Here is a 24,869-nt window from a genome sequence, read left to right on the forward strand (position 1 = left end):
TTGTGGTGCTAATATTTTATTCTTATTTTCATATTTTGGATTATCTTGCTTTCATGATGGCATCATCTGATCAAGGAACATCTTCTTCTAAGTTGAGTATTCAAAATTGAATGTTTTTGGTATCTTGAACGGATTATTTTGTTCTTTTATTGTTTCGCATGATCGACTGAGGGCCGCCATTTCGTGTTCGTTCGTGGCGACTTACTACAGTCTTTTTATATGATTGCTTTCTTTTCGTTCAATCGATAGAAATTTACAGTTACTACATTCTTTTTATGATAGTTTCAATTTTACTTCTCGATCTGACGCGATCGACTATTATTTTATACCTTAGAAGTTGAAAGTTAGGCCTAGCCTAGCTTTCCTTTATTTACCGTTTGTAGACATATTTAATATGTCATTATGTCATTTATTATGTGTGTATTAGTTCTTGAGTCTGTTTGGGTGGTGTTGTTAGCCTACCTGACCAGTTCGGCCTTGCCGATTCTTGGAAGGTAGGCTATGTTGGCCCCAGTCTTCCTTCCTCCTTGGCCTATAGGCCTGAGTTGGTTCGGTTTTCTTGGGTGGCCTTCGTTCGGGTTTGAGTGCAGGCCCTTCTTCCCTGACCAGTTGATTCTTCAATCCTGGAAGTGGTGTTGGCGCTAGCGCTCTTTCTCGTTTGAATTTTTGGCGAATCCTAGCCTACATTTCCAGGAGGTGCCTTCTGGAGGTTAGGCTAGGTGATAGTACCAATGTTCATCCTTTCGCCTTATCTCACCACCTGTATATCAGTCTTTTTTGTCTTGGCTCTCCCGTTGGGGCATTTTAGAGCTTAGCTCATTTGCCCTTTTGGTTGAGATGACACTTCGTGGAAGGTGCCTAGGCACCTGACCTGTTTTTGTCGCCATGTTTTCACTCCCGTGTCTTCCCTGTTCCGCCATCCGGACCTGTTCCGGCGGCTATCGTTAGCTCGCTTTAGCTTCTAGCAGAAACTTTAGCTTGAGCGTCGTTGTCGTTTGCTTACGGCGGAACTGGAGAGAAGCTGTTATAAATTTTACTAGTAGTATTTGTGATTTATTTTCTGCTCCTGCTTCTCTACCACTCCGTCATCCGGACTCGTTCCGGCAGCTATCGTTAGCTCGCTTTAGTCTTAATAGGACTTTTTGCTTGAGCGTCGTTGCTTTGTTATCGGCGGAATTGTAGAGGAGCCGGAATGATATGAGTTTTGTTACTGTTATTATTTTTCTGTGAGCGAAGTTTGGTGAATTATCCCGACTCTTCGCGTCGGCGAATAACCTTCCCTGGTTGTTGATTTCTGTGCATTTAGTTAATTTATCGTGACGTTCCGGCGTCACCGGAATTGCTTTCCGGCGTGATCCGACTCAGGCCTGGCCCACCTGTTTAGGATTCCATCGGAGACTTCCGCCGTAGCCACAGTTTTCAACTCCGGTGTGAGGCAGAATATTTACTTTAAGTTTTACTAGTTTAGCCGTTCCGCCGCCTATTTTAGATGCTCATGTATAAATTTTTATTATAGGTGGTACATTGCCAGGAGCCGGGTTGTAACGCCTACCTGCAGCAACCCTGTGGCCATGTAGCATGCAGATCGCATGCGGTTGTGCAGTCGAGGTCGGCGACCACCTCGTCTGGCATCCTGATGGCTGCGGCGTGTGCTACGCACTTTATTTAGGCGTGGTTGATGATTCGATGCGTTAACCTTCAATTGTATTTAACACAGTTAGTTTAAATAATTGTGTTTATATTTGATATAAGATAATATCCTTGTCAATCCCTTTTATTGACATGAGATTCAATTAACAGGTCCTCGGTCCCGTCAAGCCGTCTCTAGCGACATTGAAGATCTGGGTTGGCGGCTTTGGGCGCAATGTTGGTCAGGGCGTCCTTATGTGCTGGCAGAGGATATCTGCAACATTCTTTACCCAAATGCTAGGGCCTCTGCAGCCGTAGCTCCTGAAGTAGCTGAACCCCTGATCAACAGGATTAGGCTAGAAACCCAGGTCTCGCCAGAAGATCAAGAGCTGTGCGGCGAAGTGGCTGAAGAAGTGGCCAACATCAACCTGGACGTCGAACCAATGGCCATCGACCCGGAGCAGGAAGGTAGGGATGTAAGTGAGGCAGGTAGTCTTATTAATCCATTATCTCTCACTTCTCCTGCGTCTTCGTCTTCATCCTTCCAAGGATTCTCTAAGAGCTCCACCCTGGGGACCCGTTTAAGTCGGTGATCCCCAAGGTGAAGTCCTCTTTGAAGACGAAGACATTACCTAAATTGACTAAACCCCGAAAACCTCATCTGTACCTAGTTCCGCCAAGGTTTCATTGACTCGAAACCTTCGACTTCCAGAAAAGCTTCTCCCTCTTCTAAGGGTCGAGAACAAAGTTGAGCAGGTCGAAAAAGCCTGACTTTGACCCTAAAGCTTTTCGCGGAGTCCATGATGAGAATGTTTTCCGAACAGGTCTCTTCTCAGTTCGAGGCAGTGTCTCGCGATCTTGCCTCGAGTCTTGAGTCGTCGGGAAAGTATGTTCAATCCTTGGCGGACAGGTTAAAGGCGCAAGAGGAGTTGCTGGCGGACTGGTTAGTTCAGGTCGGTACAGCAACGGTCCTATCCATTCAGACGCCTCTAAGCTACCAGCTTATGAGGATTCTAACCCTTGGCGTCTTGCCTTTAATGCCCCTTTCGCTAATGGTAAATTAACCATTGAAGGTTGTGGCACCCGCCCTGTGGAAGATTACGAGTTCTTCCCAGCGGATCTTGTTTTTCCCTTCCCGGGGTATGCTCGGCTTTCCGAAGATGCCTTGGTGAGGGAAGATAAGGTTCCCAAAGAAACAGTGATCTTTCCCAGGGATATTTAGTCGGCATGGGTTAGGATCCTATCTGACTGGGAGTGTTCGAACACTAGATTGACCCCTCATAAGGGGCGGTTTACGATGTTCACAGTAAATGAGGATGTCCCGACTCCTTGCACCTCTAAAGTGGCAGAATTAACCCTTCAGGCGGAACAGAGGAGAAGCCTATGCCGCAGCCGTGAGACGGAGCCTACTTCTCTGCTCTTTCCAGCAGATTTAGAATGCTGGACGAGCTCGGAAACCTTTACAGTGGGTAAACTAGATCGGTGCGCCGAATCTCTTCAGTGAACAACTACCCAGGCTTCGGAGTCTCTGATAAAAGCTGAGTATGAGGCTAGGTGCCGTCTCAGCAGATCTATCAATTCCGTCACCTCGGTGGAGTTGGCGTCTGCTGTTTACAAGGATGAACCTCTGTTCAGGGTCCTGACAAAATCACTACTGGCCTCATTCCAGAGTGATTTGTTTGATTTCATTGTGGCAAGGAGGAACTGCCGAAAGTTTGTTCTGGCTGGCGTTTTGACCATCCGTCATGAGCCGAACAAGCTGATAAAATCCTCTATCTGGGGACCAATCTATTCCCTGAAGCTATGGTCAACTCAGTAATCAGTGAGGCCTCAAGGGCCAACCAAAATCTTCGGATCGGTGGGGACTCCCCTTTAAGAGGAAGTCATCAGAATTTTCGGGGCCCCAACCTAAAGGCAGGAAGAAGGTCTAGGAGGTTTCATCCTTATAAGGCACCCCAGACCCAGACAATTGTTCAGACAGTCCCGGTAGGTCAGATTGCCCAGCCCTCCACCTCCAAGGGACATCCACAATACGTTGTACTGAACCAACCGGCCCACCATCCCGCTGGTTCAACAACCTATGTTTCTCCTGCCTTCAACCCTACTTACGAGTCCCAGACCTTTCAGGGCTACCGCCAGTCCAAGGGAAATAGAGGTAGGGGGAGCTTCAGGTCTAGATCTGGCCCCAGACTCCAATCTCGAGGTAGAGGTTCAAGAGGAACTAGAGACAGCAAGTCTTACAATAAATGAACATCCCCAGGTAGGTGGGAGGTTACGCCTCTTCAGGGACAATTGGACATTCAGTCCATGGGCCCACATATCATTTCAAAGGCCTAGGGTGGAGCTGGGTAAGGGGACCCCCTCCACTTGTCAGGTTCTATCAGACTCCAACATCAGATCTGTTAGACTATACAGAAGACCTTCTTTTAAAGAAGGCGATAAAGAAAGTCAGACATTTAAAATTTCAGGACGCTTATTCAGCGTGCCAAAGAAAGACTCAGACAAGAGAAGAGTGATTTTAGATCTGTCAACTTTAAATTCTTACATTCAATGCGACAGGTTCCGTATGTTGACCGTCTCTCAGGTGCGGACCTTACTTCCCCGTGGAGCCGTCACCACCTCTATAGATCTTACAGACGCCTATTATCATGTTCCAATAGCAAGAAACTTCTCCCCTTATCTGGGGTTCAGACTGGGAAGACAGGCTTACTCGTTCAGGGTAATGCCTTTCGGACTGAACATAGCGCCCAGGATCTTCACCAAACTGGGGGAAGTTGTGGTACAGGAACTGAGATCTCAAGGTATCAAGGTGGTGGCTTATCTGGACGATTGGCTAATTTGGGCCTCCAGCGTCTCCGAATGTCAGAAGTCGACAAAGTTAGTGATTCAGTTCCTAGAGTATCTGGGCTTTCATATAAACATAAAGAAATCTCGTTTAACCCCGGCAACCAAATTTCAGTGGCTGGGCATTCAGTGGGACTTAAGCACCCACAAACTTTCAGTTCCCCCAGCAAAATGCAAAGAGATTGCCAAAGCAACAAGGCAGTTTCTCAAGTGCAAACGAGCCTCTCGTCGCACTCAAGAAAGAATCCTGGGTTCCCTCCAGTTTGCGTCAGTAACAGACCTTCTCCTCAAAGCAAAACTGAAGGACATAAATCGAGTGTGGCGAAGTCGAGCCAATTGCAAATTCAGAGACAAAGTCTCCCTCATACCTCAATCTTAAAGAAAAGACTTCGTCCCTGGACAACGGCCAAAAGTCTTTCAAATCGATTCCATTACAATATCCCCTCCAGCCCTTATCATCCACATGGACGCATCTCTGACTGGTTGGGGGCTATTCGCAGTACAAAGAAGGTTCAAGGAATCTGGTCAAGCCACTTTCGTCTCTTCCACATAAACATTCTGGAAGCGATGGCAGTTTTCTTGACTCTGAAACGTTTACGTCTGGCCAGGAACATACATATCAGGCTAGTTCTGGACAGTGCAGTGATAGTTCATTGTCTGAACAGGGGAGGTTCCAAGACAAGTCACATAAATCATGTTATGATAGCGATCTTTTCATTAGCAATGAAAAATCATTGGCACCTGTCAGCAACACATCTGTCAGGAGTAAGGAACGTGATTGCAGATTCTCTGTCAAGGACGTCTCCTCTAGAATCGGAATGGTCCTTGGACAAGAAATCCTTCAATTGGATTCTCCAACAGATTCCCGGGCTTCAGGTGGACCTTTTTGCCACGGAATCAAATCACAAACTCACATGTTACATAGCTCGAACCTGGACCTCGGGCGTATGCTACAGACATAATGTCAATAGATTGGAACAAATGGGAAAAGATCTATCTCTTTCCTCCAGTAAATCTTCTGTGGAAAGTTTTACACAAACTCAGGTCATTCAAAGGTCAGATAGCTTTAGTTGCTCCCAACTGGCCGAAGAGCAATTGGTTTCCGCTTCTGTTAGAGCTGAAACTCAAGGCCTTGCAAATTCCTCATCCAATATTAACCCAAGTAGTGGAAACTCAGATTGTGTCAGCTTCCTCAAGAATGCTGAATGCCCTAACTTTATGGATTTCATGAAGTTTTCGGCCCAGAAAAATGCTAATATTGATCCTCAAAACACGTTATTTTTGGAATCAGATAAGAGAGAATCTACCCTTCGCCAGTATGATTCAGCAGTTAAAAAACTTGCTATTTTTCTGAAGGATTCAGACGTTCCTACTATGACTACTAATCTTACGATCTCATTTTTTAAGACCCTTTTTGACAAAGGTCTGGCAGCTAGTACAATTACTACAACTAAATCTGCCTTAAAGAAAGTATTCCTTTGGGGATTTAACATTGATCTGACGGGCTCATACTTTTCATCTATTCCTAAAGCTTGTGCCCGTCTTAGACCAACAACCCGTCCTAAAACGGTTTCTTGGTTTTTAAACGATGTATTAAAGTTAGCCTCAGACACAAATAATGAGTCTTGCCCTTATTCGACTCTTCATAGAAAAACTTTGTTTTTAATTAGCCTGGCTTCAGGAGCTAGAATCTCTGAACTGTCAGCCCTTTCTAGAGAGCCGAATCATGTGGATTTCCTCCCATCAGGAAAGGTTCTACTCTCTCCAGATCAAATGTTTTTAGCTAAGAATGAAGATCCTCTAATTAGGTGGTCTCCCTGGAAGATAATACCCCTTTTAGAAGATCCCTCCTTATGTCCGGTGGTCACATTAAAAGCCTACCTAGAGAGAACCTCTCAGAGGTCTTCAGGTCCACTTTTTGTTAGAGAAAATGGTGGAACCATTTCCTTGAATGGCATTAGGCAACAAATACTTTATTTTATTAAACAAGCTAATCCGGATTCAATCCCCCAGGTCCATGATATCCGGGCTGTAGCCACCTCAGTTAATTATTTCCAACACATGAATTTTGAGGAAATTAAAAAATATACGGGCTGGAAATCCCCTAGAGTCTTTAAACGTCATTATCTCAAATCCTTGGAGGCTTTGAAGTTTTCTGCTGTCGCTGCAGGGAACATTGTTTCCCCAGAGTCAGCCTAATATTGTTTTATAATATTTTATTGTTGGTAATTTGTAATTGTAATTGTTTGTATTTGCTTGCCCTACCAGTTGGTACTTCTCACCTACCTGCCTCGCTTGTATTCCCGTCCTTCCTATCTTGTTGTCTGGGTTTGGGTTGCTTCTCAATCCATTCCTGGCTTTGCTTTATCACCTTAGTTGTTAAGTTTTCACTAAATATTGTTTTATAGGTGATGGTTACTAGTTTGTTTATTAATCTTAAGATTGTAACCACATTAATTTGCATTAATTAAGTTAGTTATTGTCCTTTTGTACTAATTTATTTTTATATTTGCTTTTCTGGATTAGTAAAAAGCATATTCAAAATAAAAATTTTATTTTATCCTTAATACATTAATCCTTTTTAAATTTGCAAGCTTCTTTGGTCAATTCTCTGCTACTATTTCACTCAGCGACACAGGACAAGCCCAGAAAAGGGATTTTGACAAAGGAAAAATCTATTTCTGGGTGAAGGCCTGTGTCGCTCAGTGAACCCATCCCTCTCTTTATTTCCCACCCTGATCTAGCCAAAAAAGCTTGGGTGCTATTTCGGGATGGTGCATTGTGGGTAGAATTAGTAGTAGCGGTGGTGGGACCGTTGTATCGGCACCTCTTAGGCAGAGGGGTTTTGGTGAGGAGGAGTCTATTGGGTTAAGTGTCTGTGGTAGTGGCTTCCACTCGCTCCTAGATGACATACCGACATCCTATAAGGATGTATCGATCCAGAGGTAGTAACTCTGGCATCCTATTGGCTTTTTTCTCTGGTATATCTAGCAATACTTATACCTAGAAATGTGTGCTGTATAGGGACATTTCACTGAGCGACACAGGCCTTCACCCAGAAATAGATTTTTCCTTTGTCAAAATCCCTTTTATGATTGATTTACAGTATTTACCATGCAGTTGGCTGTCATGAAACATTCCAGTTGTATAACCAGGGCTCATTGCATACAATCTTGAATCACCCATATGTGAAGGAATTGGGCTTAAATGTCATCTGATGATCAGCCAGCTCTCTCCAGGTTAGAAATACAGTGGTATGATGCAAGTGAGGCTTTAAAGTGCTCTGGGCTGGGGTTGGAAGATTAGAAGCTTAACTGGTTTTGATAGCAGAATTAGACTGAGCAAGTGCCACCCACTGAATAATCAAGGTGTTTCTGTTGTGATCAGACTGATTGAAGGCAGTATCCCCATGAGAATCAAAAGAAATGAACAGTGGGAGTCATGGTTATTGCTCTTGTGAGGAGTGGGAGATGTAAGCAGTAGCTGCTGCTGCTATAATTACCAGTTGATCCACAACCCGAGGAGTGTTATGTGGATCTTAAGACAGTTTCAGGAGTCTCAGCGTCCAGATAGGCACTCCTTTGATAACAATGACACCAAGATAGTACCATGGTTACACTATCCTCCTCCAAAGACTTTTCATTTTCAGGAACGTTGACCAGGGCAACAGTCTCCTACACTTCCTTTCTTGGGGCTTAAGCACTGTTCTTTGTAGACTTTCAAGAGTCTTAAGATCCAAGATAGACACTCCTTGGTGTGATAGCACCGACACCACGGTAGGGTAGGGCCATGGTCAACAAAAGGTCCTAGTGTCCTTTCATCGCTCTATTGCAGTGCAAGTACATGAGCAGACAGAAGAACATTCAGTGCAGTGGCCAACCATACATCCCAAGCAAAATGGATGTCATTATAATATTTTTTCACTAAAGTCAGGAGATAAGGACAGTTGATCTTGGTACCTTAACTTCCGGATTCATTCAACCTCTGAAGAAGCTTGATCATAGTCCTTCTTTCTTGACTTACTGAAATTGGCGCTGTTCTGTTCTGTCTTCTTGCACCTTTGAATAAAGTAAACATCTTTGGTACCCATTTACATCTAGAAGCTTATGCCTTTCATCATTCTGCATGTTTCGAAAGTGTTCAGTGAGGTGGATCGTTCCACTTCCTTGGTCCTGTGGTGTCAGTGACAGTATGACATCTATGGTGCCTCCGTAAAGACTAAACTTTCAACCCAATGCTATCGACTCGTTCGTTATCTTCAAGTTGGCCAAGAAACGGTGTCCAAATTGTCATTTCTCTGACTAGTGAGATGATCAGTTGCATGTACCCTGCAACTAACCTGTCAGCCGAACACTAGGATGGAATGTAATCCTGCAGATCATATTCATCTCCTTTTACCTTGGGACATTGCCCATAGGTCCTTGGACTCCTTTTCCTTGGATCCTGTGGTGGATGCTCAACAAGTCATTTAGTTCACCCAGCTCTTGAGGGACAGGTTGTATCTCACCTACAATGTGCCACTGCTAGGAGAAGGTGTGTGTGGGTCTGGCATCCTCCCTTTTTCCTGTCTTTCCTCCTCTTCCAGTGGGCAGAGGAACAGTGAATGAGTCGTCACATGCTGGACTGGCATGCGTGGAGATGATCTAGATGACTGAGTATCCTATCTATAATCTAACTATTTGTATTAGTAGATGCAAATCCTTCCTTCTCTCTAGCAAGGGAGAGAGGGACTAACTATGAGCAAACCAGTTGGTTATTCTTAGCTTTATAGTCTCCGACACTGTGGGTTCATCCAAACCTTTTTGAATCAAGGATATTACATTCCTTTAATGCAAAATGCCCAGAAGTCTGATGATTAAACATCTCTCTTGTTCAGTAGATCAGAGGTATGGTCTCCTTCCTTTGCTCTTTCATGAACAGAAGAGAGTACCCAGGTGGGCCAAACTACCAGTCAGTTTAGAGATTCACTCGGAATCCTCCCTCCAAAAGTAAGTCTCCCATATGTAAATCGAAGGTTTGTATTCGTGTAGGAACAAGCGACAAATCTTTTGAATAATTTGTATTTTTCCTAACATACAAGCCTGAGGTCTTTACATTAAGGACCCACCTCTTACCACCCCTCATTCTCTTACCTGGGCCAAAAGTTAAATTGCATAGAACTGAATGTATAGCAACTTGGTGGGCGGTGCTTCCGCCCCTACCATCAGTAACTGTTACCATAACCAACCTTGCAAAAGTTAATCCCATATGTAAAGACCTCAGGTTTATATGTTAGGAAAAATACAAATTACTTAAAAAATTTGCCATATTTTGCTGTCTGTTGTACCTTTGTTGGCACAGAATGTAAAGCTATATAATGGAGAGGTAAGTATTGAGAAAATGCATCTTGAATTATGTATTTATATCATATGAGATTAGCTGTCATATCAAATTCATTTCATCAGATTTGTAACTATGAATGAGGTGGATCCACTTACTTTTTCACATTTATTGGTGTTTCGTATTGATATTTTAAATTCTTCCAAGGAAGAAAGGCTTCTCATTTTATTAGCTTAACACAGGATTGTAATGGTTCATCTGTTATGTATAGGAGGCTAATGTTGCTTCTCACCTTCTGCTTTTCCTCTAGATATGCAATAAAGAATTATCCACTTGTAACTGGACTTGCCAGTTCCCTCTCGGGTGCTTACATCAATAGCTACTACAGGCAAAAGGTCAAGTTGCGTAGCAGAGTCTTCTTTCCAACAGCCGTTCCTATGATCTTTCTACCAGTTTTTGTGAGCACAATTTTGCATCACCAGGTATGAAAATTCAAGTTAATGTATACAGTATTGAAAGTGTATAATTCCAAATATGAATTAAATTTTATTTGTACAGGTACAGTATTCAGTTCTTGTATACTTAGATTCATGCTTACACTGTAACCATATTCTTAAAAATGCCTTTATTGTAAGTTGACTTTGAAGTTGGAAACAGAATTACAACTCCTGTGTATGGTGGACCCTAGCAAGAAGCAATTGAACATATTGGTTATAAATTTCATGAACAAGTCAGCCTGAGAATTAATGTCATCTGTCCTGCTTTGATGTGTTGTCCTATAATCATTGATTGCTAGAGAATGGTTAGGTGGTAAAGGTGTTTCTTTTTTTTACTCTCAGATCTTGGTCTGATTTTTTTTTTATTTTGCCTTTATGTCATAGAGAATGGTTAGGTAGTAAATGTTTCATTTTTTACTCTTGTATTATGGTCAGATTTTTTTCATTCTGCTTTTGTCTCGCTGCTGTCAAAAATGAATGAAACACATGGAATTGATTTTTGTATTTCTCATATGAAAATCAATTCCATGTGTTTCACTCATTTTTGACAGCAGTGAGACACAAAAGCAAAATTTTATCAAGTTTTTATTTCCTGAAATTTTATAATTTTTGGAAATAAAATCTTTTTCAGGTGATCAGCTCCTTTATCAGTTTTCGAGCACTAACTCGTGTAGTATATTTAAACCACTGAATTTTAGGATTATCAAATTTCATAATTAGTCTTTAGGCCAGATTACATGTAATTAATTTTTCAATACCTTTACTAAATACTTAGTGATGGTTGCTTTTGATGTATCTAGCATACAGTATATAAAAAAATAAGGCCAGTAAATGAGACTATCCTCTTTTTTTTTAAGGAAGCAGGTCTATTTAACTGGATAAGCTGACACTGAGTTTTATGCATTACTTTTGCCCAGTATTGCTCATTATGGCTTACCTTTATCTAATTTTTGGCCAGCAAGTAAAATGAGGATATAATATGCGGTTTTAATTTTATACTTACTTTCCTCCCCAGTTTGTGCAACGTCCATTAATCCTACAGAAATTTCAGTGTCCAGTGTGTATTGAGTTGAGAGGAGGTGCCATACAGCTATTTGCAGGATTCATTTATCCAATGGTCTTGGGACCAGTGGTTGCATTCCATGTGAGTAAGGAAGTTAAAGACTTTTTCTCTTTTACTCCCAGATATTAATAACCTCTTGAAGTCATGAAATAAATTAATATGCAGTACATGTGATCATTCATCCAGTTTAGAAGTTTTCCCAGCCAAACTCTTAATTTAATCACCCTCTTGACTGCTTTTATGGTTGCAGCCAGTATTTTCTGGAATCCTGCCGTATTATGTCTCAAGTTAATCAGTAAATATACTGTAGAAAATTTGTATGGCTATGTGACTTTCGTGTTATTGTGTACTATAAAATGCAATAGTTATACTACACTGTAATAAGATTTAGGTGACAAATATAAATATAATAGTAAAATATAGATATATCCCTTGGAATGATTGATTTTAATACTTGTCCATTCTACCTATACATGTGTTTGTACTGTACCTATACATGTGTTTGTACTGTAAATACTATGAAAAAAAAGGTTTGCCTATACAAAAATGATATGTCAAATGTAGCATAGATTCATGTTAGTGCTCATTACTATAATTTTCTTGGGATTTTACCTTTGTAAGTATTTAGTGCTGTTTTAGTATCACTGGAAAATTACTTTTTTTTATCTTATATTACAATGCTAACTTGGCAAAAGGAAACCTGTGAGACTTCAGTTGGGGTATCCCCAATCCTCCCCCCAGCCAAGTGGCATTCCCAGTACATAGGTAAATCTTCTAAATCCTGTAGGCTGTATGAATTTAAAACATTGGTGGGAAGAGTTGGCACATCTGATGTTATAATTTTTTTCAGCGTCAGTGACCCTGGTAGTTGTGACGCCAGATAACCCACAATTAATCAACTTATCATTTTATTGTATTCCTTAATACAAACTTTCACCTTTTATGTAGGTAATCATCTGTGATAGCTGGAACGGTTCTGTCATTGAAGTATAACAAGGTAGTAAATGATGGCAGTTCAAGTGGTGGTGAGGGATCATGTCATCAGGACTTGGGGGTTTGTCTTTTATTCTGCTGGAACAAGAAAACTGATCTTCTGAGGAGACAAGACTTAATGGGGTAGCTGTTGGCATTGGGGAGTAGGTGCTGACCTTTTTCACTTCCCCTCTCTCAACCCCATCTTTGTTTGCAATTTTGCTTTCCTTCTTATTCCCCTTTATGATGAAATCTTAAATGCTTTAGAATCGGGTCACCTCGAACTCTTCTTTACAGTGTTTCAAGGGTAAAGTTGTTGCAGGTAACTTGTGGTGGGTGTGCAACAGGTTCTTCTTGGACAGAAAAGCATCTTACCTCAGGTATTGGGAGTGTAAAAGACTGGGATTGAATGGTAGAGTGACTCTTCTCATCTGTCTTCCTTCTTTCGTCCTTCTGCAAGGCAGTATCTTGCACAAAATATGTACTGGATCAAAGGCAAATGCAGGTAGGCTACCAAGTTGAGCATCCAGTCTTTTCAGAACCTTAATTTTTAAGACAGACTCTCTTCTTCCCCTGTTTAACTGGAGTGGATGGCAGTAGATCTATAATCTTAACCCTTTGTCTTTATTGCCCAGGTTTTAGCTGCCCTCTAACTTGTGCCACCCCTTGTAGGGGTTACTCATGGTTTTCTGAAGTTTTCCTGTAAGAGCAAATCTCAGACATCTTACTAGGGCTCAGGGTCTTATTGCTCTATCATCCCTTTGTTCTGGATGGAGACTCAATTGCCAGTTAGTCGAGAATAAAACTTCCACCTAATGTGTGAATCTACTGCGTAAAAGATGGTTTGTATTTCTGTAGAAACAAATAGCAAATTTTTAAAAGATTCATATTTTTCTGAGGTATACAAGCCTGATCCTCTTATCATTATCCCTCTTCAGCCACCTTGCTCAATCACTGATACCAAAGGAAAATGTACTTGGAGATGGCAGGTGAGCTGAGTTGGCGATTTCACCCATTAACTACCTTGTTACTAAGTTTCAACTTTCCCATTCCATACTACTGTTTAAAAGGCTTCAGTTTGTATACCTAGGAAAAATACACCTTTTATATAAGTAACTTACCAAGTAATTACATAGCTATAGTTTCTAACTTGCGCGGCAGCTTAAATTCAAAATTCACGGTAGCGCTTCAATTGTTTAGTGTAGGTGACTAGTCATGCCCACTAATGGGTAAAACCGGTTTTTGGTGAAATATTACCTCTGATTTTGAGTAGCATTCAAGCTTATAGCTTTTAGGATCAGCTTTTTATTGTTCTGTTATTATTGAGGTCTGATTCAAGTTTGCCTTTTTTTTGCTACTGTAGCGGAGTTGCAACCAAGATTAAACATCTATTCACACTTTTTTCCCTTGCAGAGAACTGAAAAAGTGTAAATGCAGGAATGTAGTGAGGAGAGATTTTGTGCTTAATGTTTTGGTGGATGAGCTTTAGGAGAGAAGGCGTTCTCGAGAGCCGAGAATCGTGCTCCGAGCTCCCAGCTCGCCTGGTGCTAGTTACAGAGCACCCAGCTCCCACTCTCTTGTGCCCAGCGCCTGGCACCAACTCTCCCCACATACATTTTTACATAAGTAACTTACCCAGTAATTACTTAGCTAAGAATTTCTACTCGAATGGCAGCTTAAATTTTGAAATTCGCAGTAGTGATTCTGTTGTTTTGTGTAGGTGACAAGACCCCACCCACTTTTGGGGTAAGATAGAGGAACAATTAAGCCAATAGATCAGTTTGTTTCTGCCGCTTATATTGTCCACACACTGTGTTGACTAAGCAGCTTGGTTTTGATAGTTATTGTTTCTTCCCATCCGGTGAAGTATTCTTTATATGGTAGGATTTTGGCATTGCTTTTTTTCTCCTGATTTACTTTTTTACTGATTTTGACTTTTAGCTAGTTAGTATGTCAGACACTAGCTCTTCTAGTTTCTGGTATTGCAGCAAAGTTAATGAAAATAACTTATGACTCTCATACTCTGTGCACAAATTGCAGAGGGCAAGTTTGTACCATTAATTTGACATGCGACAAATGCAGGGATTGGGATGAACGTAAATGGAAGACCTTGACTTTTCATTTAAATAAATTAGAGAGAGATCGCAAGAGGAAGACAGCCTTTAAAGCCGGTGAGAAATTAGCTAGTCAGACGACTCCTAAATCTAATGATGTAAATATTCCTGCTGCATCTCCTCCTGTTATTCCTGTTTCCCCTGTATCAGTCCATACTCCTAGGCCACCTACTCTTGCTCCTGGCTTTCACACTTCCGAGCGTAGTCACTTCGCCAGCATGGAAAATAAATTTGATTAGAAAATCAATATGGTGGTAGGTATAGTGACTCAGTTAGGGGCATCGATGCATAACCTTATGGATAAGTTCGACAAGAAAAGTGAAAGTGAAGTGTTAGTGGAGGAGGTGGCTGTTTGTCCTGCTGATTCTCCTAGGCATCGGTCATTACCATACTCCCCTGAACCAGGGAGGAGGCATACCGTTAGTCCAAGGGAAGTCAGTGGGGTCTGCCCACAAGCAGTCGCCCCCTCAGACCAGCCTGTTGCATCCCAGGTTGCATCAGGAGACAGCCACTGGAAAAGCGTCTTGGACGTGCATCAGCTCTTGTCTAGTTGGGGAGATTCTTTGCCGTACAGAAGGCGCCCATGCATTTTCCTGACGAGTCATGCTCCTTGAAGGATCTTCCAAGGATCAAGCTCCTCGACTGCCCAGCAAAAAGTTGAAGGAGCCTCCCCTCAGTCTTCAGTTTTCTTGCAGTAAGTGGGACAGCCCTGAACTCTTCTCCTCTCCTGGACGCCATGAACAAATGTTTAGTCACTCCTGTTCATTTGAGAAGCATCTTCTTTCTGACTCTATGTGTCCTGCTTCTAGTGTGCAATGAAGTTCTTTGTCTGAGCACCGGGATTCGGCCGAGCGCCCTGTACTTGATGAGCACTTTTCATACGATGAGTGCCCAGTAGGGGCCTAGTGCCTTATATTACCTGAACCCCTGCCTTCGGTTAAACACCTTGACACAGCTAAGCTTCCTGAAGCACCCGAGCGCCTTGTAGCACCCTAGTTCCCTGACGCATCCACTCGCTCTAGAGCTCCAACACGCCACCGTGCATCTACTCCTCCACCTGCTGCAAGTGCCTCAGGGGAACTAGTCAGTATTTTGACGTCAGCTTCTAATCTGCAAGCACCAGCTTTGTCCAGTTTGGCGACATATTGTCAGTCAGCCTCAGGTTTGGATCCAGCTTTGACTCCTCTTCAACACAACTTGGATAGCATTCTGCAGCTTCTACATAGACCTTCCACTGCTAAGGCACCTCCATCTGATGCTCCCTTGTCTCCTGTTTCATTGGAAGAAGAGGATTTCTATAAAGATTCTCCAGCAACTCCTTACACGTCCCTTCTGAGGTTTTTACTTCAGAACTTCTTGGAGTTCGTCTCTCCCGCGACTCCTTTGCCCCTGGCTTCATCTTTTATGATGAGCAGTCAGCCTTCGGACACTGCTGGACTCCCTAAGTTGGTTCTCTCGTCCTCACCCAATAAGGCCCTTATTGAAGTGGAGAAGTGGCTTTCCGAGAAGAGGGAGCAGGGAAAGGCTTGCTTTAATGCCTCTCCTTCTCGTTTTTGTAGGTCTCGCTACTTATCTTATGCTGCTGGAAAAGCTCCTTCCCTGGGAGTGGCTGTCTCCTCCTAGTGGGACTTCTCTGGTCTCATTGACGCGGGCTGTAGATCCGCTCTTGCATCAGCGAAGGTATTCTTTTTGGCGCAAGAGATGTACCACCTTCTGAAAAGTCTTTTTAAGACTTTTGAAGTCTTAAATTTTATGGACTGGTGCTTAGATGCTCTTGCCAAGAAAGTTCAGAATCTATTGCTTCCGCCTTATTACACATGGGAACTTCTGGGTTTTCTCTCCTGTGCTGACAAAGCAGTCAGAGACAGTTCATAGGAGGTTGCTTTGCTATACACAATGGGTGTACTCAAGAAGAGGGAACTATGGGTTTCCTTTATGTTTAAGGGTGTGACAGCATCTCAGAAATCAGCGCTTTTATTTTCTCTGCTGGACAAGCATCATCTTTTCCCATAAACAACCGTTAGTGAGATAGCTTCCAGCCTGTACAAGAAGTCTACTCAGGATCTTCTTACACAGTCGACGAAGTGACAGAGATTGGACCACAGTATCCAACAGGACATCGTCTCCTCTGCAGTCAACACCCTTTTGTGGGGGCAGGCAGAGATCTCAATTCAGGTCCAGAGGATCAGTTAGGTTCACACCCCAAACCGTCAGGAAGTTGTCAACTAAACCTTCAGCCCGCAAGTGGGAACCCAGTCCTCCATGCCCCAGTGGGTGCAAGGCTCCTTCTCTTCTGGGAGAGATGGAGTTCAAGAGGGGCAGACCAGTGGGTAGTCAAAGTGCTTAAGGAGGGATATTTTATCCCCTTCAAGGAGAGGTCTCCCTTGACCAACACTCCCGTCACCTTGACTGCTTACTCCAAAGGATTGGAGAGGTATTCAGCCCTCTCAGAGGAGGTTTCCTCTGTCATCAGCAAGGCCATAGAACTAGTCAGGAACTCCGAGTTGAAGGGGTTTTACAATCGACTCTTCGTAATGCCCAAGTCTTCAGGGGGGTGGAGACCAGTGCTCGACATGAGTGCTTTGAATGCCTTCATAGAGAAGATAAAATTCAGTATGGAGACAGCACAGTCAGTTCTTGCAGCCATCTGTCAGGGGGAGTGGATGGTCTCCCTGGACACGCAGGACACGTATTTTTATATCCCTATTCACGAGGATTCAAGAAAGTACCTCAGGTTTGTCTTCAGGGGCCTAGTTTATCAGTTCAGAGCACTCTGTTTCGGCCTCTCGACTGCCCCACAAGTTTTTAAGAGGGTACTTGCTCCCCTGGCAGGTTGGCTTCATCTAGCAAGGGAAAAGATCTTACTCTATTTAGATGACTGGCTACTTCGCTCTCCCACGAGGAAACGATGCATGGAGGACTTACAGAAAATGATTTGCATTACTCAAGATTTAGGACTTTTATGGAATCTCCAGAAATCACAACTAACTCCCACTCAGAGAATTCTCTATTTGGGGATTCTGATAGACTTGGAGTTTTCAGGCTTCACCGTCCCCCAAGAGAGTGCAGGACTGTTTAAGTAAGGTCGACCTGTTTCTCGCCCTTCTTTTGTGCACAGCAACTCAGTGGATGAGTCTTCTAGGCACACTGGCATCATTGGAGCAGTTTGTAAGACTGGGGAGACTGCACATGAGGCCGCTACAATTTTACCTGAGAGCCTGCTGGGATCGGAAAGTACACCAAGATCTTCACTTCTTTCCTATCACCGCAGGGATAAAGGGGGACCTGTGTTGGTGGAAGTCCGAAGAAAGATTGATGGAGGGGAAATCTCTTCTCCCAGTGAACCCCGATCTAGACTTCTTTTCCGACGCATCGGATCTGGGTTGGGAGCGCTCCTCGGGAACTGAGAAATCTCGGGAAGGTGGTCCCTTACATCAACCTACGAGAGTTGAAGGCAGTTCACCTGGGTCTCAGTCATTTTGCAACAGAAGTTTGCAACAAGACGATCACAGTGCCCGCAGAAAACACCACAGCCTTGGCCTACATAAAACATCAAGGGGAACTCACTCGTTCTCCCTGTGCGAGATAGCAAGAGACCTGTTGTGCTGGGCAGACCAGAACCGAACCAAATTAGTCACAAGATTTATTAAAGGCAACTGCAATGTCCTGGCGGATGAACTGAGCTGCTGGAATCAAGTCCTTCCGACAGAATGGACGTTAGACCGTTGGGTTTGCTTGGACCTATGGAGTCTATGGGGACAACAGACCCTAGACTTGTTTGCAATATCTCAGAGTCACCATGTACCTCTGCTCTGCTCCCCTGTCCCAGACCCTCTCGCATGGGCAACAGATGCGATGATTCAAGATTGGTCAAATTTGGACCTTTACGATTTTCTGCCCTTCAGAATGATGAGGGAAGTTCTCAAGAAGTTCCGCTCTCACAGCAATGTAAAGATGACTCTGGTGGCACCCTTTTGGCCACAGAAGGAATGGTTCCTAGACCTTCTGGATCTCCTCATAGACTTTCCAAGGCTCCTTCCTGCTATTCCAAGTCTTCTCAGACAACTGCATTGCAGGACATTCCACCAAGGCCTGTCCACTCTGGCCCTGACAGGCTTTTGACTGTCAGTAGACTTGTCCAAGTGAAAGGATTTTCACAATCGACAGCGGAGGCCATTGCCAAATGTAGACATGACTCGTCCAGCCAGCTCTACCAGGCAGAGCGGAAGTTTTTTAGGACCTGGTACAGAAGAAATGGGGTTACATCTTCTCAGATGTCTATCCCTCAAATAGTGGCTTTTCTTCTGTACTTGAGGACTTCTTTAGGAAGGTCTTCTTCCACTATAAAAGGCTACAGACAATGCTCAGCTCTGTTTTCTGTCACAGAGGCCTCGACATTTCTTCCAATCAGGATATTTCAGACCTGATTAAGTTGTTCAGTACCACCAGATCTAGAAAGGAGGTGAATTTCCCTTGGAATCTAGATATGGTACTTAAGTGGATATTAGGTGAGTGCTTCGAACCTAAGCATTCTTCCTCACTGAGGGATTTAACTAAGAAAACTGTTTTTCTCGTAGCGCTGGTCACTGTGAAGAGAGTAAGTGAGCTTCAAGTGATCAACAGGAGGATCAGTTTTTCGAACAGAGACACAGTCTGTTCCTTCTTATTAAGTTTTTTGGTGAAGAACGAGAACCCTTCACATCCTTGGCCTTGTTCTTTCACCATTAAGAGCCTATCTGATATTTTAGGCACAGAAGAGGAGGAAAGAGTGCTATGCTCAGTGAGAGCTCTCAGGTACTACCTGCACTGAACCCAAAAAATTAGAGGGCAGTTTTCTAATTTGTGGTGCTCGGTTAAAAATCCCTCAGACTTTTATCTAAAAATGCCATTTCCTTCTTCTTGAGGGATCTTATTATTGAACCTTACTCCCAAGTGGAGGAAAATGACTTGAAAGTCATGAAAGTTAAAGCTCATGATATAAGAAGGGCAGTTGCTACATCAGCAGCTTTCAAGCACAATCTTTTCTTATCCTCCATTCTTCAGGCAACGTACTGGAGAAGCAAGTTGGTGTTTGCAATGCACTGTCTGCTGGACGTGGAAAGTGTTTACGAAAACTGCGGTACCCTAGGACCGATGTCCGTAGTTAGCGTAGTGATGGGTTAGGAAGTGTAGGAAGTATCCCTTCCTATGTATTTAGCTCTTCGCCTTGTTCTTGGTGTCAAGTTCAGGAGAAGCCTGGAGGGTACAAGAATGGAGTGCCCAACAGTTTTTAGGTGTTGGGTAGTGGTCATGTTAATTTTTATGGTGTAGGTGATTTTGTTGCTGGTTTTTAATTGTGTTTTGGTACTGTGCCCTTGACAGGGGCAATTGTCTGAGCTTTGTTCGCCTTCGGTATTGACCTTCATCACAAAGTTCCTGTTATATATTCTGTCAGCCTTCAGTGTACTCTTTCACTGCAGAATATCCCACTTCCATAGAAACGACTGGCTATACCGCCACGTCTCTACAGGTTGAGATGAGTGCCAACCAGAAGTGGTAATTATCTACGCAGCTCTCTCACCAGGTGAGGAAACAACAAACATAGTCTTAATGTTAGCCTATTTTAGGTCATTAATTTTTGTGTAGAATGTTATTTTACTGTCCACGATCCCCCATCACCTTTTTGTGTGGAATCAGCTAAGTAATTACTGGGTAAGTTACTTAGATAAAAATGACATGTTTATGATAAAATAAAGTTTTATGCTTACCCAGTAATTACAGATGGAGCCCACCTTCCTCCCCCATGCATGGACATTTTTGCATAAACAAATTGATCTGTTGGCTTAGTTGTTCCTCTATCTTACCCCAAAAGTGGGTGGGGTCTTGTCACCTACACAAAACAAAAGAATCACCACCGTGAATTTAAAAATTTAAACTGCCGTTTGAGTAGAAACTATTAGCCAAGTAATTACTGGGTAAGTATATAAAAACTTTATTTTATCATAAAAATGTAATTTTTCTCTCCTGCTATTAGCCCTCCTACTTTTTATCCACTTGCTCCCACACCTGGCTCCTTCTCTTCCTTCCTGCGCCATTGCCAGTCTTGTGTGTAGGTTAACAGAAAATTAACCTTGTAACAGTGAAGTGTTGTGCAGTGGAGTAGGCGATTATCCAGCCTGCCGGTTCTACTAGACCTAAGTCACTGTCAGATCCCCTAAACCTGGGAGGAGGTATACTGAAAGTCCAGTGGAGGCTGGTGGGAATTTTCCCAGGTAGTTGTCCCCTCAGTCGAACCTGTTGCACATTCTCATGCATCGACAGACATTCTTGATGTAGAGGGGGAGGTGGTTATTCGGCCCGTCGGATCTCCTAGACCTAAAGTCCCTGCCATGCTCCCCTAAACTGGGAGGAGACATACTGGCGGTCCAAGGGAGTCCGAGGGGGTTTGCCCCGGGTAGTTGCCCCCTCAGTCGAACCCGTAGTACATTCCCACTGGAAAAGGGATCTTAATGGGTGTGTAGTGTTAGACAGACACTGGAAAGATGTCTTGATGGATGTGTAGTGTTATCATCACTTGTCAGATTGAAGTCTTCCTGAGCACCTGGCGCCATCCTACTAGTGTCCTGAGCCAGTTCCTGTTCTATCGGCGCCTATTCCTGAACGCCCGACACCAGTTCCTTGGCGCTCGGCACTCTTTAGTATCCAGCGCCAACCAATAGAGCTCCCATCTCTTGCTCTCATGTGCCTGGCGCGAGCCTACTAGTGCCTGACGCCAGTTCCTCTTTAGCACTTGGCGCCTGTCTTTGCTAAGAACACACTGATGTTCTTTCTTGAGTGCCAGTCCCCGATCACCAGGCGCCAACTCTTCAGTATCAGAGTCCTGCCTCTGAGTGCCATACAGACCGCTCACAAGCATTCTGACTCTCTTTAGTGTGTCCCACCTTTGCCTAGAGTTCAAGACGAGTCAACGTTGCTCACTTTTTAGTGACAATTAGTGTCTCAGAATCTTTTCTGCGAATAATGTGTATATATGTTCCATAGAGAAATCCGCGAATCATGAGAATGGGAATATGGGTGGTTTACTGTACTTCTCAGCAGATTTCCCCACCCGACAGTAGCTGTGATGCTGAAAGCCTCCACCATGCCCATAGAGGAATTTTTGGTAATGGTCGACGAGGTCCACACAGTGCATAAGCAGCAGAGCCCTCACAGCCAACATCAGCAGCACCTGGTGTTGAGCAGTCATCCAACAGCGAAGGAAGCAGCAATGAGGACGAACCAGCTGTCCCCGCTTAGAAGAAGCATTTTCTTAAGGGAAAGCAATCACAAAGAAGACAGGAACCCCTAGAAAGAGTCTGTTTCTTTCTTTGGAGATTCAGGGCGAAAGCGAGGAAGTTCGACAAAGGCTGCATATTTTAAAAAACATCCAGTAGGGTCGCAGAAGTGACCCACCCATAGTAATGTCAGTGGGGGGCAAACAGGTTGCCTCATAAGAGAAATCGTGCCTGCCCACTGCTATCTTTCTTCCAGGTACAAGAGATGGACAGAGATGTGCTTCTTCATTAGAGATGAAATAACCGACATGGAATCCTTGGTGGATACCAGAGCCTGCAGGTCTTTTATCTGGGCAAGACCAGCAGAACAAATGAACCCCACCCCACCCCCAACCTGCAGGTTTCGACTGCCAGCGGAGCCCCATTAGCCATGTACGGGAGGCGGGAGATGAAAGTCAAATTCAATGGACAAGACTACGACTGGTCTTTCATAATGGCAGATGTAACGATGGCGTTGTTAGGAGCAGATTTCCTAATGGCGCATAATCTCCTAGTTGATGTAGCAAGAAAGGAAATAGTCACAAGATCCACAAAGAATTCATCTCCTCAACAGCTCAGAGACGTTCAGTAACTAACAACAAATGAGAAAAAGCAGAAAATTTGCCCCGTTGCACTAGGGGTCGCACCAGCAGAAATGAGAAATTTGTTGTGGGAATAAGAGGATGTATTCAAGGATAACCTCAAGCACGACCTCACTAAATCAGCAAAACACAGAATAGCATCACATCCAGGAAGAAGGTCCCCCGATATACTCAAAATTCAGACGGCTGCCACTGGAAAAACTTTCCTACTCAAAGAAAGTTTTCAAGGAAATGGAAGAAGATGCAATATGCCAGAAAGGACGTAGTGTTGAAGTGCCTGACAGGTTCCCTCTTTTGGTTTACTATGCTCCTCATCTTTGAAAAGACCTTACACGGAAGGCTATCTCTCTGGTGACCTTGGCTTCTGCTAAAACATTTTAGTGAGATGAAAGCCATTGTTCTAGAGTAGGTCTTTTTCACATGGAGACAGTTTGCTCGTTTACCCTTGGATTTTAGCCAAGAACAAGGACCTATCCAAGACCTGGATCCATTCTTTCTCCCTTAAGAACTTAACAGACATCCTTGGCGCTGAGGAAGAATATAGAGAGCCCTCTGTCCAGTTGGAGTTTTCAGGTATTACCTGAGCAGGACTGGAAGAGCAGAGGGCCATCCATAACCTGTAGTGTTCTGGCAAGGACCCATTTCGACCTCTGACTAAGAACGCATTGCCCTTCATCCTAAATGGGCTTTATTTCTGAGACCTCTCTTAGTTTCAGGAGAGCATATTGCCTACTTTAAGTGAAAGCTAGGATGTGAGAGCAGCTTCTACCTCATTAGCTTGCAGGCACAATATGCCCCTTACTTCCATTCTGTAATCAACCTACTTGAAGTGCATTCGATCTTTGCTTCTCACTGTTTTTAATGAAAGTTAAAACAGTGTTAAAATTTTTCAGTACCTTGCGACCATTATTAGTAACTGGCGTGGTATCGCTGGAGGAAGTATAGGATTTTCTCCTAAGGTGTTGGGTTTTGGGGAGCCTGGGGATGCAGTGTACCTGTAGCACCCACCACTCTCAGTGGACGGATTGTGGTTTTATTTCAGTGTAGGTGACAGTGTTCTCTGGTTGTTTTTTATATTGGTACTTCGCCCAGGGCAAGGGCACCTATTGACGCTTTGCTAGCCATCGGAATATTCCTTCGCTGCAAAGCTCCTGCTTAAATAGAGGTGCTCCACGGCTATACTGCCACGCCACTACAGTTTAAGATGAGCACCAACTAGAGGCGGTATTCTCCTGCAGTAGCTCTCTTAACTGATACAGAAACAGCAAGCATTGTTTCCAATGCTAGCAACTTTTCTATTTCAGATTCATTACATGACTTAATGTTTTGAAGTAGAATATGGCCATGTATCCCACCTCCTGTCAATGTGGGATTCAGCTATGTAGTTACTTGGTAAGTTACTTATATGATAATATTTTTATAATAAAATTAAGTTTTTTATATACTTACCAAGTAATTACAGAATCAAAGCCCACCCTCCTCCCCTCTGATGGACATAAGACACAAACAGAATGAGGTTGTCTGCTAAGTCATTCCTGGTATATCCGTTAGTGGGTGGGACTATTCACCTACACTAAACAATTGAAGTGATACTGCGAGTTTTGAATTTAAGTTGCTATGCGAGTTAGAAACTATAGCTACAGTATGTAATTACTTGGTAAGTATATATAAAACTTAAGTTTATTATAAAATAGCATATTACTATTAAAAAATTGTTATATTTCATAATTTCAGTGCATTTTTTTTATTTTGCTTTTTGTGATGATTTCTGAATGCATATGTTTTCTTATACCATATCATAGTACAGTAAAACTTCTCCTAGCTGGAGTGAGGGAGGACTGTTGAGTAGGGACATTGCAAATTTAGTTGTTCTACTATTTTTGCAAATTTCTTGAATTTATCAGCTGATGGCTGGCCAGCTGACTTGTTTCACTAGAGGTATCCCATTTCCAAATACCATGGTGCACTTTGAAAAGAGTAAACCATCCTTCAGAAGACCTTCCAGTATCTTTTATCTTAAAGTTTTTGGAAAATTCATGTTGTTTTTCTGGAATTAAAGTGCTGGTAATGCTAGCTCCCTCTGGTGTTTTTGCCTCAATATACATTTGTAGTGTGGAAGCATGAGTAAATGTATTTATTGTGTGTAAGTATTACAATATGAGAACATGAGCCTATGTGGTATTTTATCCTAATCCTTCGGGCCAGCCCTATAAGAGCTGAAAGTCAGCTCAGTGGTCAGGTTAAACTACTTTAATACTACTACTTTATCTAAATATTTATTTCTTGTTTGATGTAGTGTGTGTGTGACAAGAATCCACTGTGCGGCTGCTTTCTGATGATTTAACAAATTCATGAAGTTGGCAGCTTTGTGTTTTTGCCTTTTTCAAACAGTTCAGTGATTTCAAGCTTTTTTTTTTATCGTCAAAACAACATGTTTGACTTTAGAGGAAGCAACCATGGCAAAAAAAAAAAAAATTTAGAGAATTTTTTACTTGGTAACAATGAACTTCAGACAAAACTGGTGTTTTTGAAAGAAT

At 43.0% G+C, this 24,869-nt stretch overlaps 1 protein-coding gene across 2 annotated transcripts in view; it reads left to right on the forward strand.

Moving 5' to 3' along the window:
- Nucleotides 1-24,869, forward strand: part of LOC136841687 (transmembrane protein 126A) — a 59,573-nt gene that overhangs the window by 26,235 nt on the left and 8,469 nt on the right. For both annotated transcript variants that reach the window (XM_067108882.1, XM_067108883.1), the window contains exons 3-4: nucleotides 10,103-10,274; nucleotides 11,305-11,433. In XM_067108882.1, coding sequence (XP_066964983.1) covers nucleotides 10,103-10,274; nucleotides 11,305-11,433 — 301 coding nt within the window. The remainder of the gene's footprint in view (nucleotides 1-10,102; nucleotides 10,275-11,304; nucleotides 11,434-24,869) is intronic.

Source organism: Macrobrachium rosenbergii, chromosome 9 (assembly GCF_040412425.1).
Source record: "Macrobrachium rosenbergii isolate ZJJX-2024 chromosome 9, ASM4041242v1, whole genome shotgun sequence".
NCBI lineage: Eukaryota > Metazoa > Arthropoda > Malacostraca > Decapoda > Palaemonidae > Macrobrachium > Macrobrachium rosenbergii.